The following is a 13,548-nucleotide window of genomic DNA, read 5'->3' on the forward strand; positions in this document are numbered from 1 at the left end:
TATATATATATATAAATATGTAACCAAAGCAATAATCCCCCTTTTTTTATCCTCTCTTTCTAATTTCTATCTATCTCTAGGGTTTTGAATAAAAAAAAAAAGGGTTCAATTCAAAATCAAATCAAATCCAATCATTATCATCATAGCTTCTCTTACAACAAAAAACCTTTTTGACCCATTTCAAACAACAACAAAACTAGAATGTTGCCACCAGGTCTCGTTTCAAATCTACAGGACGTCCTCAATAAAAAGGCAAATCACCAGCAGCCAATCAAGAAGAACAAGGAGATACTAATGAACAACATCAGACAACATCAACTTCTGATTCTGTCAATGAGACTGACGACGATTCTGGAAAACCCATTGTTTTAGTCACTAATGGTGATGGGATTGATTCTCTGGGCCTTGTTTATCTCGTTGAAGAATTGGTTAAACAGGGTCTCTATAATGTCTATGTTTGCGCCCCTCAATTGTGAGTTATGTTTAGTTTTCAATTATTTAAAAATCTCATCTTTAATGCCGTCTTGTTTGTGTTAATTTTGTCATTTGTTGCTGTTTTTGAGGGTTCTGAGTCTTTGATTCGTTGATTTAGGGATAAATCGGTGTCGGGTCATTCTGTTACGCTCCAAGAAACAGTTGCTGTGAGTTCTACTAATATTAATGGTGCCACGGCCTTTGAGGTTTCAGGTAAATCTCCATATAATATTATATCATCAAAATGAAATTTATTTGAGTTGAATATGCAACTATGGGTAGTTGGATCTGCATCAGTTATCGGCTTTCGTAATTGTTTGGTTACTATCATCCATTTCCCTTTAATATCATGATTCGCTAGTCATGACAATGTTGTGCTATTGCAATATTGTGTCCGTTTATCTCGGGATAAAGTGTTGATATGTAGATTTCTGTTGCCATTTTTTTGAGAATGACGATTTGATGGTGTTCGTAATATCCAGGGACTCCGGCAGATTGTGTCTCATTGGCTTTATCAGGGGCACTTTTTTCTTGGTCAAAGCCATTGTTGGTCAGCATTTATATTCTCCAGTTTACGAGAATGCATTTAGATTTTGTTTAGCCATCAGGCATTTCTGATTGATTTATATTCATGGTGGTTTCTTCCCAGGTAATTAGTGGAATCAACCGGGGATCAAGTTGTGGTCATCATATGTAAGTAGTTTGTGTTTTTGCTTTCTTAACTTGCTTTAGTTTCTGTGAACCTGTCAAAATGAGGAACTCTTTCTAAATACATATACATATGTATTTATTTAATTATGATTTTTGTTGGAGTGCAAAACTTGTACTCGTTATCTCTTTATGATGATTTAATTGACGTATAACGTTTTTTATTTTCCTTGATGAACAGGTTCTACTCTGGTGTTGTTGCTGGAGCTAGAGAGGCACTTTTAGGTGGTGTGCCATCTTTGTCAATATCACTGAACTGGTTAGTGGTGTGCATATTTTATCTTGCATCTAATCGAACTCCTTATATTTCGTATTAGTTTGATGATGAATTGCTGATGGTGTGATCTATTCCAGGAAGAAGAGTGAAAGTCAAGAAAGTGATTTCAAAGATGCTGTTACTGTATGTCTACCCTTGATAAATGCCGCTATCAGAGATATTGAGAAGGGAGTTTTTCCCAGAAGTTGTTTTCTGAATGTAGAAATTCCCACCGTTCCACTGACAAACAAGGTTTGAGTTTCCAAAGTACATTAGAAATTTTATATCTTTATTTTCAAGTTCTTGTTCATTCTTCTATGTAATCTTGTGACAACTACTAAACAGCAAGATATGAACAATCTGTTAATCTTAATCTTGCATGAAATATGTTGGAGACTTTTATGTAGTCGAGCTGTTGGGTATTTCTAACAAATAGGATTTGCCAAAACTTCTGTATAATTTAAGGTTACTCACCCACCGTCGTATGTTAGCTCTCGAATTTAAAGGTCGTAAAGGCATGTGTGGCTGCAGCATCCACAGTGATCTGGAAATGTGGTAAAAAAAGTTGTACAAGAAATTGGACATAGATCCACAGAATGACAAAACAAAAACCTCATTTTAGTAGGTTTGGTTAAATATTTAGTCTGCTGTTTTAGGAAGACGTCCTGTTTTATACTGCACGGTTAGGCATTAGACCATCTGTGATAGTGGCAGTGCTTACAACTTATTTGTGATCATTATTCTTTTAAAGATGGATTTCTCACCTTCTGACTTGAGATGTCTCCTTTTTTATGCTCTTTTCCTGGACAGGGCTTTAAATTAGCAAAGCAGAGTATCTGGAGATCCATCCCTAGCTGGAAAGCTGTTTCCGCTAACCGGCATCCTGGTTCTGGAAATTTCATGTCTAACCAGCAGAGCCTCGGTGTCCAACTTGCTCAGCTTGGCCGGGATGCATCTGCTGCTGTCAGTATTTTCTATTGAAAACTTTCACTTTGATTTTATTATCGGTTTCACTTTGATTTTTATTCTCAGTTTCATATGTTTCTGTTGTTTTTCTCGTCTCAGGGTGCTGCTCGTCGTTTGAGCACACAGAAGAAGAGCTTAGTGGAGATCGAATCTGTCGGAATCGCTGCGAAATCTGACAACGTCAGGGTGAAAAAGTATTTTAGACTAGAGGTAAAATAAATGTTGACTTCTGTTGCAATTATATTATTCTCCTAGAAATTCATAAGCTTATAATTTTTATTGACGCATGTATCTGGGTATTGATAGAAGTATGCAAAGAGTTTTGACCCGGATATCGGTTATGCATCCTTTTCCAGTTTGAAATGCTTCTTAGGTTTTATAAATATAAGTTCAATTTCTTCACCATGTGAAACATCTTTGATCTTCTCAAGCCACATCCTAAGTTATACAAATATATATATGCAGTTTGAGGAGAAGGAGCAAGACGATACTGATGAGGATTTGGATTTCAGAGCTCTTGAAAATGGATTCGTAAGTTTTATACAAAGATGAATATTTTTATGCATGGTTTTTCCCTGCAACACAGTTTACACTATCGATAAAACTAATTTTTGTTATCATTTCCACCAACAGGTTGCTATAACTCCTCTATCACCATGTTCAAACATTGAGTCAAGCACTGTATCTGAAGCGTCCAATTGGATCTCAAATGCATTCAAGGAAGGGGAACAAGGGCAATGAAACGTAAAATGACTTGTCATTTTTTTTTTGGTATACAAGACATTGCAGGAACAGTTCGTTTCTATTGTTGTTCTACCCATTGATTTGTGCAATTGTGCTTCTTCCTGTTATTTATTATGTATTTTTTAATTTAATTTTGTCTTACATTCATACTTTTTTTTTTTTTTGGCGAGTTTCCTAAGATATTGGCTTGGTTTTACATATTTTGTTTGGTTGTTGTAGGTCGTCTCTCTCACCAAGTTTGTAAAACAGCCGGGTCTAAATTTATTATATACGACCATGTGCTTTCTTTATTTATATACTGTAACACTATCATCACACTTATTTTCTTTTATTTATAATAAAGATTTATTTTTTTCCCCACATGTTTATAGAAAAATTGAATTTCATCCGAAATTCGCTCATTCAAAAGTCGTATTCATGGTTTTCTCACTCACCCTTCTGCTCTTTTCCAAAATATTTTAATAATTGAGTCATGTTTTGGTTCGCAGTTGATTTTTATTGTAGAAGATCAAACATTAAATGAGAAAACGTATATTTTCGTCCATCACGTTTCACCTGTAACACCTATTCAGTCCTCACGTTTTTCCGTTAGCCTAAAAAACCTTCACGTTTCCCGCTGGCGATCAAAAATACCCTTCCGCCGTTTAACTTCACCTACGTGACATCTATGTGGCGCCAACTCATGCCTAGTCAGCTAACGGACTCATATATTTGTGACATGTGGTAGTGACACGTCACAAATTTTTGCCACATCACAAATTTTTATAAAGAAAATGTGGATTTTTGGATGACGTGTCAAAGTTTTTGACGATAAGATGACACGTGTAACAAATATATTGGTCTGTTAACTGACTAGGTGCCACTAAGTTCCACGTGTGTAAAGTTAACGGCATAGAGGTGTGTTATGTATGGCCGCTAGTGAGAAACGTGAGAACTTTTTAGACTAAAAAAAACTTTAAGAAACTAAAAAAATATTAGAAGTGAAACGTGAAGGATGCGTTTTCTCAATTATATAAACAAAGATTATAGACTTATCTTGCATAGCAATTAACAAACAATGGGCCATATTTAAAATTTGACATCTAAAAGATTCGGCCCATTACGTCACAAACAGAATCTCTCCTCCTCTGTTATTTTCACGGTAGGGTTTTAGCTTAGCAATTTCCAACTTAAATTCATTTTCGTTTCTCACTTTCTTCATCTTCTTCAATTCAGTAAACATATGGCGACAACCAAATCCCTAATTCGAAGTGGAGCTTCACTGATGAATCGATTTCTGTCAAACCAAGTAATCAAAACTCGTGCTTCGACAGAACCCAGCAATCAGCTTCTCCTCCACATTGTATCTTCATCGTCCCCATCTCTGTCATCGCAGCATTGCCTCAGCAAAGTGACGACAACGACGCCACAACTTCTGTTGAAATTTCAACAGCAAAACGACGCCGTCGATTCCTTCAAAACGATATCCTCCCTTGGGTTCCTCTACCCTTCCGGTCTCCCTTCTCTTCCATTCCTCTGTCCTGATTCAGGTTATATACATTGGGGTTTGCTTCTCATTTCTTCTTATGAAATTATTAATAGGGTTTATCATTGCTGCTTCTTAAAGTTCTGATAGTCTTATTAATGTATGGTCGCCAGAAATCCTGAATTTTCTCTTCTCACTAATGATGAGTTTTTCAATTTTCAATCTTGGAGGGTGCCTATGATTTTTCCTTTTTGTTTATGGTTCTGTTTCCGGTGTTGGAGGTCTCACTCTCACCCTTATGATTTAGATTGTTGCACCGAGTTTTGTGATCTGTTTACGATTGTTCTATCATTGTAGCGTATCTGACGATCACTTTTATGCTGTTAACCAAAAACTTTAGTGGTGACGTAAGTATGTTATATTTTAACCAGTATAACAATGCTAAGGAAGGAAAAGTATCACAGACGAACCTTACCTGATGTTACTATTTGGTGTGAATGATTGAATTTTCTTGCAGGCCGTGGGTGGTCTGACTTTTGTAAGTGAAATGTATTGTAAACAGTTACTGTAGGTTAGGCATTTCAAGAGTTTTTAAAGTTGAAGTAATATTACAAGTTTTCTGCACACTGACACTTACACTTTAGACTTTAATTAATGTTTTCATGTGGCGTGTTATGGTAGAATTAGTTTCAAGCTTTGAGTTTTTGCTTTTGTTGTTTTAGTGAGGGTTTATGTTTCTCTGTTTTTTTGCAGAAGAGTCATCAGATGACTCGATGATCTTATTTCCCAAAAGGACGTACCAACCAAGTACCATTAGGCGAAAGAGGAATCATGGATTCTTTGCCCGGTATGTCTCTCTCTTTCTTTCCTGTCTTCATATTATTATGCAAATTGGTTAGTTTCTTCAACTGATCTTTTGAAATTTGTATGAGAATGTGGTCCAAGTGAAAATTAAAATGGTTTATTCAAGAACCCCTGATGTACTGGTTCATTTCTATTAGATGGAATAGTTTTGTATTTACTGATTATAGTCCATGGTTTTAGCAAATCCGAAGCTAGTCCTTTTCTATTAAATAGATTGACATTATTCTCTTGTGTAAAAGAATAAAATTCCAAGATAAATAACAATTTTGTGCATTTAAAAATAAACTAGTTCATTTCTATTAGATGGAATAGTTTAGTATTTAGTGATAATAGTCCATGTTTTAGCAAATCCGAAACTAGTGCTTTTCTATTAAGTAAATTGACACTATTCTCTTGTGTAAAAGAATAAAATTCCAAGATAAATAACAATTTTGTGCATTTAAAAATAAACGACCGAAATAAAACACAAGGACTAACTACTGAGTAGCATATTAGATCATAATAACATGGAAATTTCTTCTGGTATTTTCGATGGTGGATAGTCTTATTAATCCCTTGTTTTCAATTATGTGATCTCTTTTCATGATTTAATAAATTCCTGTGATTGTTTGCTGAGTTGGTTTGAATAAACTATTATTCTTGAGCAGCAAGGAAACCAAGGGTGGTCGGCGAGTCATAGCTCGCCGGGTAGCAAAGGGCCGTCATAGAGTTACAGCATAGGGCATCTGTCTGTTGGAAGTTTTTGGTGAAATCGAAATTGAGTTGACTAGCTTCTCGCCGATACTATTTCGAATGGCCTACTTTAACATTCTCTCAATTGCTCAAAAGAAATCAAAATGTAGCTGGAAATGACTAGACTTCCTCTTTGTTATTTCTGTTCATTCCTAGATTCAGGCACTGAGCTTCGATATAAAATATCTTCAAGGTTTTCATAGAATTTTTTTTAAAAGCCTCTTTTGTGCTTAGATAGATTTGTGACCTCTATTTTGCATTTATCATTATGTCGTTTGTTCCATATCAATAAGCAGCCGGTTTGTGGATCTGTCTGGCTGATATGTATTGCTGAATGAGCTGAGTTCTTGCTTTTGTTTTAAGCAAAGAAACAAGGTATTTCTTGTTTTGTACGATGTCTAACGGCTAGGTAAAATTAGCCTGCCAAAGCTTTATTCCGATCATCTTGCTCCAGACATCCTTAAAAGTCGTGATTTTTACTATAAGTGGCAAAAAAATACGCCTTTTGAGAATGTTTGGAGCTCCAAACACGCACTGAACGCACCCTTAGGATAATGCATTATGCATCGAGACTTGTTGTCTATACTTAAAAGCAACATCGTATTGAAGTGGTACTTATAATAAACCTGGCACCTGCTCCTTACCGTCATCAGAATCAATTCTTTTTAACCGAACATTAAGTTTTCCGAAACAGCATTCACTTATGGAAGTTCTGGAATCGAAGCCTTTCACTGCTTCAGTCTTCACTCTCCAATTCAGATTCACTGCCTCCGTCATTAGCCTAGTTTCAGTCTTAACATTTATTGTATCATTTTTATTCTATTTTCATCACCTTTTTTGAATTATTTCTGTGTCGTTTAAATCATGATCAGCTTCGTTAGATCTATATATAGTTTGATCTGGAGTCGCTGTCCTATGGTTGTCAACGCGACCCATTAAACCGAAAAGTATCAAATGCATGATCTTAATACATGTATGATGTGTTTATACATAGAAGTTGATTGGTTTGCTTCACAAACTAAGACGAAATTAAAGAAGCTATGCAAAGCGATTTCATTCTTCTTTGTTCTATATTCTAATTTTCCTAATCTCAGTTAACCTCTTCAAAACATTGGTTATATGTACAGCCAAAAAAATTCAAAGAGAAATGGACTATACCTTTTCTTTTCTAGAAGCAATATGGAATTCACGTAGAGGTGTTTTAAGTAATACAGTATTTATGTATATAGTATACATATACATACATGTATCTACGTGAAAATGATAACTAAGTGTTAGGTTTGGGGAATAAGTAGGAGACCATTGTTATATGTATTCAATTTCATCTCATTGTTTAAATGATGAGCATTTTGAGAGGACTTTATATTTTCTGCCATTTCTGCTATGGATTACATTGATTGATTGTTATAGTTTAGGGATCAGAATGATAAAAATGTAAACTAACTCAGCCCCGAAATTCTCGATGAACTTAGGGCTTCTGTTTTGATGAAAATTTTAGCAATTAATTCAAAGCCCCAGGCAGCCAACGTGACACTTCCTCGTTGGTTGATGAAATTTCGTCGTCTACAGTCTTGATTGCCATAGTCTTAATATATAGACCATGGTCTTCTCTTGAACTGTGTTACATGTATCTCATTGTAAATATGATAAAATTTTAATATATGTCAACAGGAGTGTGGCTCAATGGTTAAAACGTTTTTTTTTTTTCTTTTGAAAGGTCATGAATTCAAATTTTGATAAAACGGATTTTGGGTGGATAGATTATTTAACTAGTCATATAAAAAATTAGAGTAAAATATAGAATTTCACCCATCTTTCTTTTAAACTTATTTAAACACCCCTACTTTATCTATTAAACCTATTATAACACCCTTCAATAAGTTGATCTTGAGTTGACCATTAAAAATTTCTGAAGAAATCTAACATTTTACAAAATATGACTGAAATACCCTTATACACTATTGTAATTTTAAATATTGACAATTTTATGAAATTAATTTGAAATATCTTACCTTATTTAAATTTTTTATTATTTATTTATTTAGCTCATCCAATCATCTCTACCAATGTTTGGTTATATTATATAAATATATATAAATATTGTTTAGTCGATAAAAAACGGATAGCATGGCGGACACAAAGATGTCAAAGACGATCAAAATATGCTATAAATTAAATAAAAAAATATATAGATTATATCTGATTTTATCTCATAATAATAGGAAATATATTTGTTGTAATCCTCTAATTAAAATATAATTTGTAAATATGAACCTATAAAACCAACTTAATTAACTTTTATTTCGAAGGTTAGTTGAGATTTTATTATTTGAGATAAAATGAGAATATATTTTTTGTGATTATAAACTTCTTATATTATATTATATTATATAATATAATATAATATAATATAATCAAATACTAATATTATAATAAAATAAAAATATTTTTCTTTATTTCTTTATATTTTATCAAGAAAATCAACAACCAGGTAGTATGAATTCCATATTCAAAAACTTAACAAAAAGTAATATATATATATATATATATATTCTCAGGAGCTAATAAAAATAAGAAGAGGACAACAATAATTAATTTTTTAGATTACTTCTTCAGTAATTAGTTAGAATTGCTCACCAAATTATGAAGTATTTTTAAGTGAAAAGTTACCCTATGCAAATGAATATGTAAGTGACCACGAACGTGCGTTTCAAATTCATGATATATTCATTTGGCATATTTCTTGCATGTTCTAATTGTATTATGATTTCTGAGCTCAAAAGAAATTAGCTTTTGTGAGTGGTTTTAACGGGATAATTTTGAAGAAGAAAAAATCATTTTTGCCCGTTAGAAACTGTTTTATATGGGAGTTTTCGTTCTAAATAGAACCAAATGCATTCCATTGCTAAAATGGAAACAGATGCAGTCTGAAAGGAATTCCGTTGCAACCTGTTTATAAAAAAGATTAGAAACGAAATAAATAGCCTTAAAAAAGTTTTAAGGGTAGGTAGGTATGCATGATCTATGTGAAAAACGAAAAAAGTTGGGCTTGATTTGAGGGAGGAATGCACCGAACAAATTTAAAAATAAAAATAAAAATAAAATGAAAATTAATAAGAACAATAGTTTTCAAAAAAAAAAAAAAGAAAATTTTCGTTAATAAACGGGCCTTAATTTTCTTATCATTCCAGTGAATAAATAGAAGACCATTGTTATATTTTTCTTAATTCAATTTCATCTCATTGTTGAGTAATTTGATAGGACTTTTATATTTTCTGCCAATTCTACTCTAGAAAAGTACTCTTATGGATTACATTGAGCGATTGTTATAGTTTTAGGGATCAGAATGATAAAACAATAAAGTATCAGCTTTCTCTTTTGTTTGGTGTAAATTCTGCTCTACTTTATAATTCAATAGTTGCGTCCTAAAACTCTAGAATCCGATCAATTTGATCCATAACACACTTTAAAAGGAAAATTGGTCAAAAAAGGCCCGTATACAAAAAGGCCCGTCTTCTTCTCGCTATCGCCGTCGTCCGTGGTTGTTATTGAGCTCATGCTTTTGATTCTCAACTGTCGACTCCTCAATTGGTCCACTGTGCCCTGTGATTCTCGACTCAACTTGGTTTAATCTGGTGAGTTTCTTTTAACTGGTAAAAATAAACTGACTCCTTTTTGTTAGCAGAGTTGAGTCAAATTTGAATTGATCGAGTCGAAAGTGAATTTTTAAGTTGTCCTATTTAATTTGAGTTAAATTCGAACTTTAATGTTGCAAAGTCTATCATACAAGTCAAAATTTTATGAACTTTGTGAAAGGTGGTATTCGGCTCTTTGAGAGTGTGTATGAATTCTGTCATTACTCTTATAAACGGAAGTTATTGACCAATTTATCTAATTATTTCATGAAATTACAGAATTTTTTCCCTTGTAACTGGAGTTTTTTGTTTTAATTTATGGTGGAAAAAGATGTTAATTGATTGAGCTGCTCTCCCTTTGATTCCCAGTTTCCAAACAAAAAAAAAATGTTCTACCTCAGCTTAATCGAGCATACGTTACGTTTGCCTCCTTCCCGCTTTGGCCTTCCTCTCCAGGAAGGTATCAAGAAAGAACTTGAACACCTTTTCATAGATAAGGTTTGTAATATGTTGGTTTGCATCTGTATTTGGCACGTTTCCAGTTTTATTTCTCCCATTCGTGTAGTGTTTTCAATTGAACTTTTTCTTTTCGCCATTTGGAAATTTCCATGAAGGTCATTGCAAAATTGGGTCTTTGTATCTCGGTTTATGATATCAGAAAGATCGAAGGTGGCTTTATCTTTCCGGGGGATGGTGCTTCTACCTATACGGTATGTTGGAATATCCTTTTGTCATGAAAGACTGCCTGAGTATATATTTTCCGACTACCATATTGTATTGCATCTATTTTCTTTGTTTTCTGTTGCTTTCTACTTCTGCTGAAATATTTCGAGATTGTGCGGTTTTAGATGTCTGCCTATTGTTTGATTTTTAAATCTATGTGTCTGTAATCTGTGTCTAGATTTTGGCTGAATTGTAATTTCGTGACTTCTCAAATCATGCATGATAGTTTGTATATCTGACATTGAAAGTCCAGCAATCTGTAACCCTTGTAAGTTTGCGTCTCGGAATTTCCACAAAGTATAAATTTCCATGGATATTAGCTTATTTGTAACCCTAACGATACTCTTTGATCATGCAGGTGCAATTTAGATTGGTTGTGTTTCGACCTTTTGTGGGAGAGGTTATTTCTGCAAAACTAAAAGCATCAGACACCGACGGTTTGCAATGTATGCATATCCCTTTGACTGATATTCGGCTCCTTCCTGGCATCTCTCTTGCATTGATCTGAAATTTAATAGCAATCTGATGTGATCTAGTTCCAACTTTACTTATTATTACATTTAAGCCTACATCAAGTTTGTTAAAGCGTGCTAGATGACATAGCTAAGTGGGGGAATTGTTTAATCTCTTATATGCTATCTTATTGGATATTTTTACTGTTTCCGAGCATAGTTCTCTTCCCAATGTGAAAACACTGAATCATCGTGATCACTCATATATCTGATTTGGATTTTTGGCAGTGACACTCGGATTTTTTGACGACATATACATACCTGCCCATTTTCTGCCAATGCCAAATCACTATGAGCTTGGTCATGACCCTAAGTAAGAATTAATTAGCCCCTTTAATTGGGAGACGTCATCAATTTATGATTTTGTTTTTTAATTCCATACATGAATTCAACTATTGTCTACATCCATCAGAACATTATACTTTTCTTAATAATCATGGGATTGCAGGTACAAAGTCACGTGGTTCTGGGAGTATAATGACGATCGATTTCCCATAGACGAGGTTGATGAGGTTTGTGCTGTGATATCATGTCAGATTTTTTTTTTTTTTTATTTTTTTTTTTTTAAATGTTTTCCCCCACATTTTGTGTTTAATGGACTTTGTGTTTACAATGCCAGATTAAGTTCCGAGTTGAAACTGTTAGTTATCCTCCGGTTCCTGTGGAGCAGCTCGAACAATCAAAGCCCTTTGCTCCGATGGTTATTACTGTGAGTTTCCTTTTCTCACTTTAGTGATAATGGTTGATAACCTTGTGTTCAAATACATGTCTTTTGTGGTTTAACAGTTTGACGTTTGCAGGGAACCATTGATCTAGATGGTTTAGGCCCTGTTTCGTGGTGGCGGGAGAATTAGAAACTTGGTTGCAGAATTAGCTATTTATGGATTGAAAGGCGTGGAAGAGATTGAAGATTTTGAGGGATGTGGTTCTTTTCTTTCAACAATGACTTTTGTTTTCTCGAATCATGGTGATATATTAGTAACTGTGTATGAATACATTTGTAGGAAAGGAAAGGAAATATAAGGATTTTTAAAAGCTAGTGTTTACATCGAGTGTTTATTTTGCATCGTGTACAGGTTATCAAATTTGTTGATGTCATGAATATCTGATCGGGAAAAATCTTTCACAGAATTTAACATTAACATGATCAAAAATAAAACATGTAGTATCAAAACGAAAATCGTAAATATGTGTTCCTCAAATCCTCTCTATTACACCCCATAACCATGTCAAACATATATGTAAATAAATACTATATCTCAATCCATTCAACGGCACTTCCATATGAAACTGTATGCAACAAGCTGTTGAAATCGAGCCTCCGAGCCAGCTTTTCAATCAATCAAAGTATTCGCCATAACGATCCTTTGAAGAGTATCTTGACCAATTCCGACTAGTAACCAAGTCGTGTCTTCCCATTGGGATTGGAGGATACAAGTCCTTTGATGGATTCGAACTTGAACTGTTCCTATGAGATTGGAGAAGAAGATCATTAGAAGAAGAATGTTGTTGATAATTAGCTCTTAGCTTAGCCTTGGTCGACGTTGTGAGATTCATGTAGCTAGGCTTCTCAGTACTCGACCCTAATAAACATTGGAGGTTGTTGGTTGACTTTGGAATCGGAGATAAAGATGCTGACGAAGTCGTGGTTGAAAACTCGTCGGAAAACGACAGTTGAGGAGGTCTGGCTGATATCTTTGTCGTGACGTTATTCCTTCTCACATTAACAGAATCCATTTCTGAAGAATTTGAATTATCATCGCTTTTTCGAGTCATCTCAGGATCCATCAACCGATTTTCCCATGGTTTGGATGCCATCCAACGCTCAACCCAGTTCAAACCGTTAATGTTGCTTTTATCATCCATCATCTTCTTGTTATTCTTTCCAGCACTACCTGATTCGATTGATGGTCCTACGGTTAGGGCTAGGGCACGATCTTGATTGCTGAAAGAAAAGACGAACAGACACAGATTCAACACTTTTTATCTGTGCAATAATTAAAAATAAAAGTAAAAGGTCATAGAATAATCACATTTTGCGAACGTGTGTATGCAATGGCTCTTTCTCTTTTGATGGCTCCTTCTTGTCGCATTTGTATCTTTGCTCTGACCTCATCCACCGTACCTGGACTATTACACCAGCCTTGCTGCACAACATAGATTATGGAAAAGACAGAAAATTATTAGACCTCAAAATTTACTACAATATGTATAATAATTCAAACATGTCGTTATATTTTACCTCAGCATGCTTGATAGGATCTGTTTGGTTATTCTGCATATTTTGTTCTTGAGAGATTTTTGCAGCACTCTGCAACCGCATTCTTTCCTGAACTCGAACAAGTGCTTGCATACATCTTAGTGTGATGGCTGCTTGTTTTCGGACTAGCCTTCCTCTGAATATCGCTTGAATTCTCACTACTGCTTTCAGTGCCCTCAGAGCTTGTCTTGCCTGACAATAATAAACAA

The 13,548-nt window shown here is 34.4% G+C and overlaps 4 protein-coding genes across 4 annotated transcripts; 3 read left to right on the top strand and 1 right to left on the bottom strand.

Moving 5' to 3' along the window:
• Positions 1 to 201: 201 nt before the first annotated feature.
• Positions 202 to 3,145, top strand: LOC139884391 (uncharacterized). Its single transcript, XM_071868428.1, is given in 11 exon segments — positions 202 to 252; positions 255 to 472; positions 593 to 687; positions 957 to 1,024; positions 1,124 to 1,167; positions 1,364 to 1,441; positions 1,537 to 1,690; positions 2,249 to 2,401; positions 2,504 to 2,614; positions 2,870 to 2,935; positions 3,038 to 3,145. Coding segments are annotated over 11 exon segments (1,146 nt in total).
• A 1,225-nt stretch (positions 3,146 to 4,370) lies between these two features.
• Positions 4,371 to 6,197, top strand: LOC139884392 (uncharacterized). The gene is made up of 4 exons (XM_071868429.1): positions 4,371 to 4,677; positions 4,971 to 5,024; positions 5,367 to 5,460; positions 6,125 to 6,197. The coding sequence occupies exons 1-4, from the start codon at positions 4,371 to 4,373 to the stop codon at positions 6,195 to 6,197; spliced, it is 528 nt and encodes a 175-aa protein (XP_071724530.1).
• Positions 6,198 to 10,231: 4,034 nt separating this feature from the next.
• On the top strand, positions 10,232 to 11,933 carry LOC139884393 (uncharacterized). Its single transcript, XM_071868430.1, has 7 exons — positions 10,232 to 10,342; positions 10,459 to 10,554; positions 10,926 to 11,013; positions 11,308 to 11,392; positions 11,528 to 11,591; positions 11,699 to 11,788; positions 11,880 to 11,933. The coding sequence occupies exons 1-7, from the start codon at positions 10,232 to 10,234 to the stop codon at positions 11,931 to 11,933; spliced, it is 588 nt and encodes a 195-aa protein (XP_071724531.1).
• Positions 11,934 to 12,417: 484 nt separating this feature from the next.
• LOC139884394 (protein IQ-DOMAIN 8-like) lies at positions 12,418 to 13,537 on the bottom strand (the record flags this gene model as incomplete). The annotated part of the gene is given in 4 exon segments (XM_071868432.1): positions 12,418 to 12,978; positions 12,980 to 13,024; positions 13,113 to 13,226; positions 13,322 to 13,537. Coding segments are annotated over 4 exon segments (936 nt in total), but the record flags the coding sequence as incomplete, so codon positions are not given.
• Positions 13,538 to 13,548: the final 11 nt, after the last annotated feature.

The sequence above is a fragment of the Rutidosis leptorrhynchoides genome, unplaced genomic scaffold (genome assembly GCF_046630445.1).
Source record: "Rutidosis leptorrhynchoides isolate AG116_Rl617_1_P2 unplaced genomic scaffold, CSIRO_AGI_Rlap_v1 contig546, whole genome shotgun sequence".
Taxonomy (NCBI): Eukaryota; Viridiplantae; Streptophyta; class Magnoliopsida; order Asterales; family Asteraceae; genus Rutidosis; species Rutidosis leptorrhynchoides.

Coding starts and splice junctions, on each gene's coding strand:
- LOC139884393 (XM_071868430.1), top strand. CDS start 10,232: ATGTTCTACCTCAGCTTAATCGAGCATACGTTACGTTTGCCTCCTTCC. Junction 10,343..10,458: donor AACACCTTTTCATAGATAAG/GTTTGTAATATG, acceptor ATTTCCATGAAG/GTCATTGCAAAATTGGGTCT. Junction 11,393..11,527: donor GAGCTTGGTCATGACCCTAA/GTAAGAATTAAT, acceptor ATGGGATTGCAG/GTACAAAGTCACGTGGTTCT.
- LOC139884392 (XM_071868429.1), top strand. CDS start 4,371: ATGGCGACAACCAAATCCCTAATTCGAAGTGGAGCTTCACTGATGAAT. Junction 5,025..5,366: donor AAACTTTAGTGGTGACGTAA/GTATGTTATATT, acceptor GTTTTTTTGCAG/AAGAGTCATCAGATGACTCG. Junction 5,461..6,124: donor AATCATGGATTCTTTGCCCG/GTATGTCTCTCT, acceptor ATTCTTGAGCAG/CAAGGAAACCAAGGGTGGTC.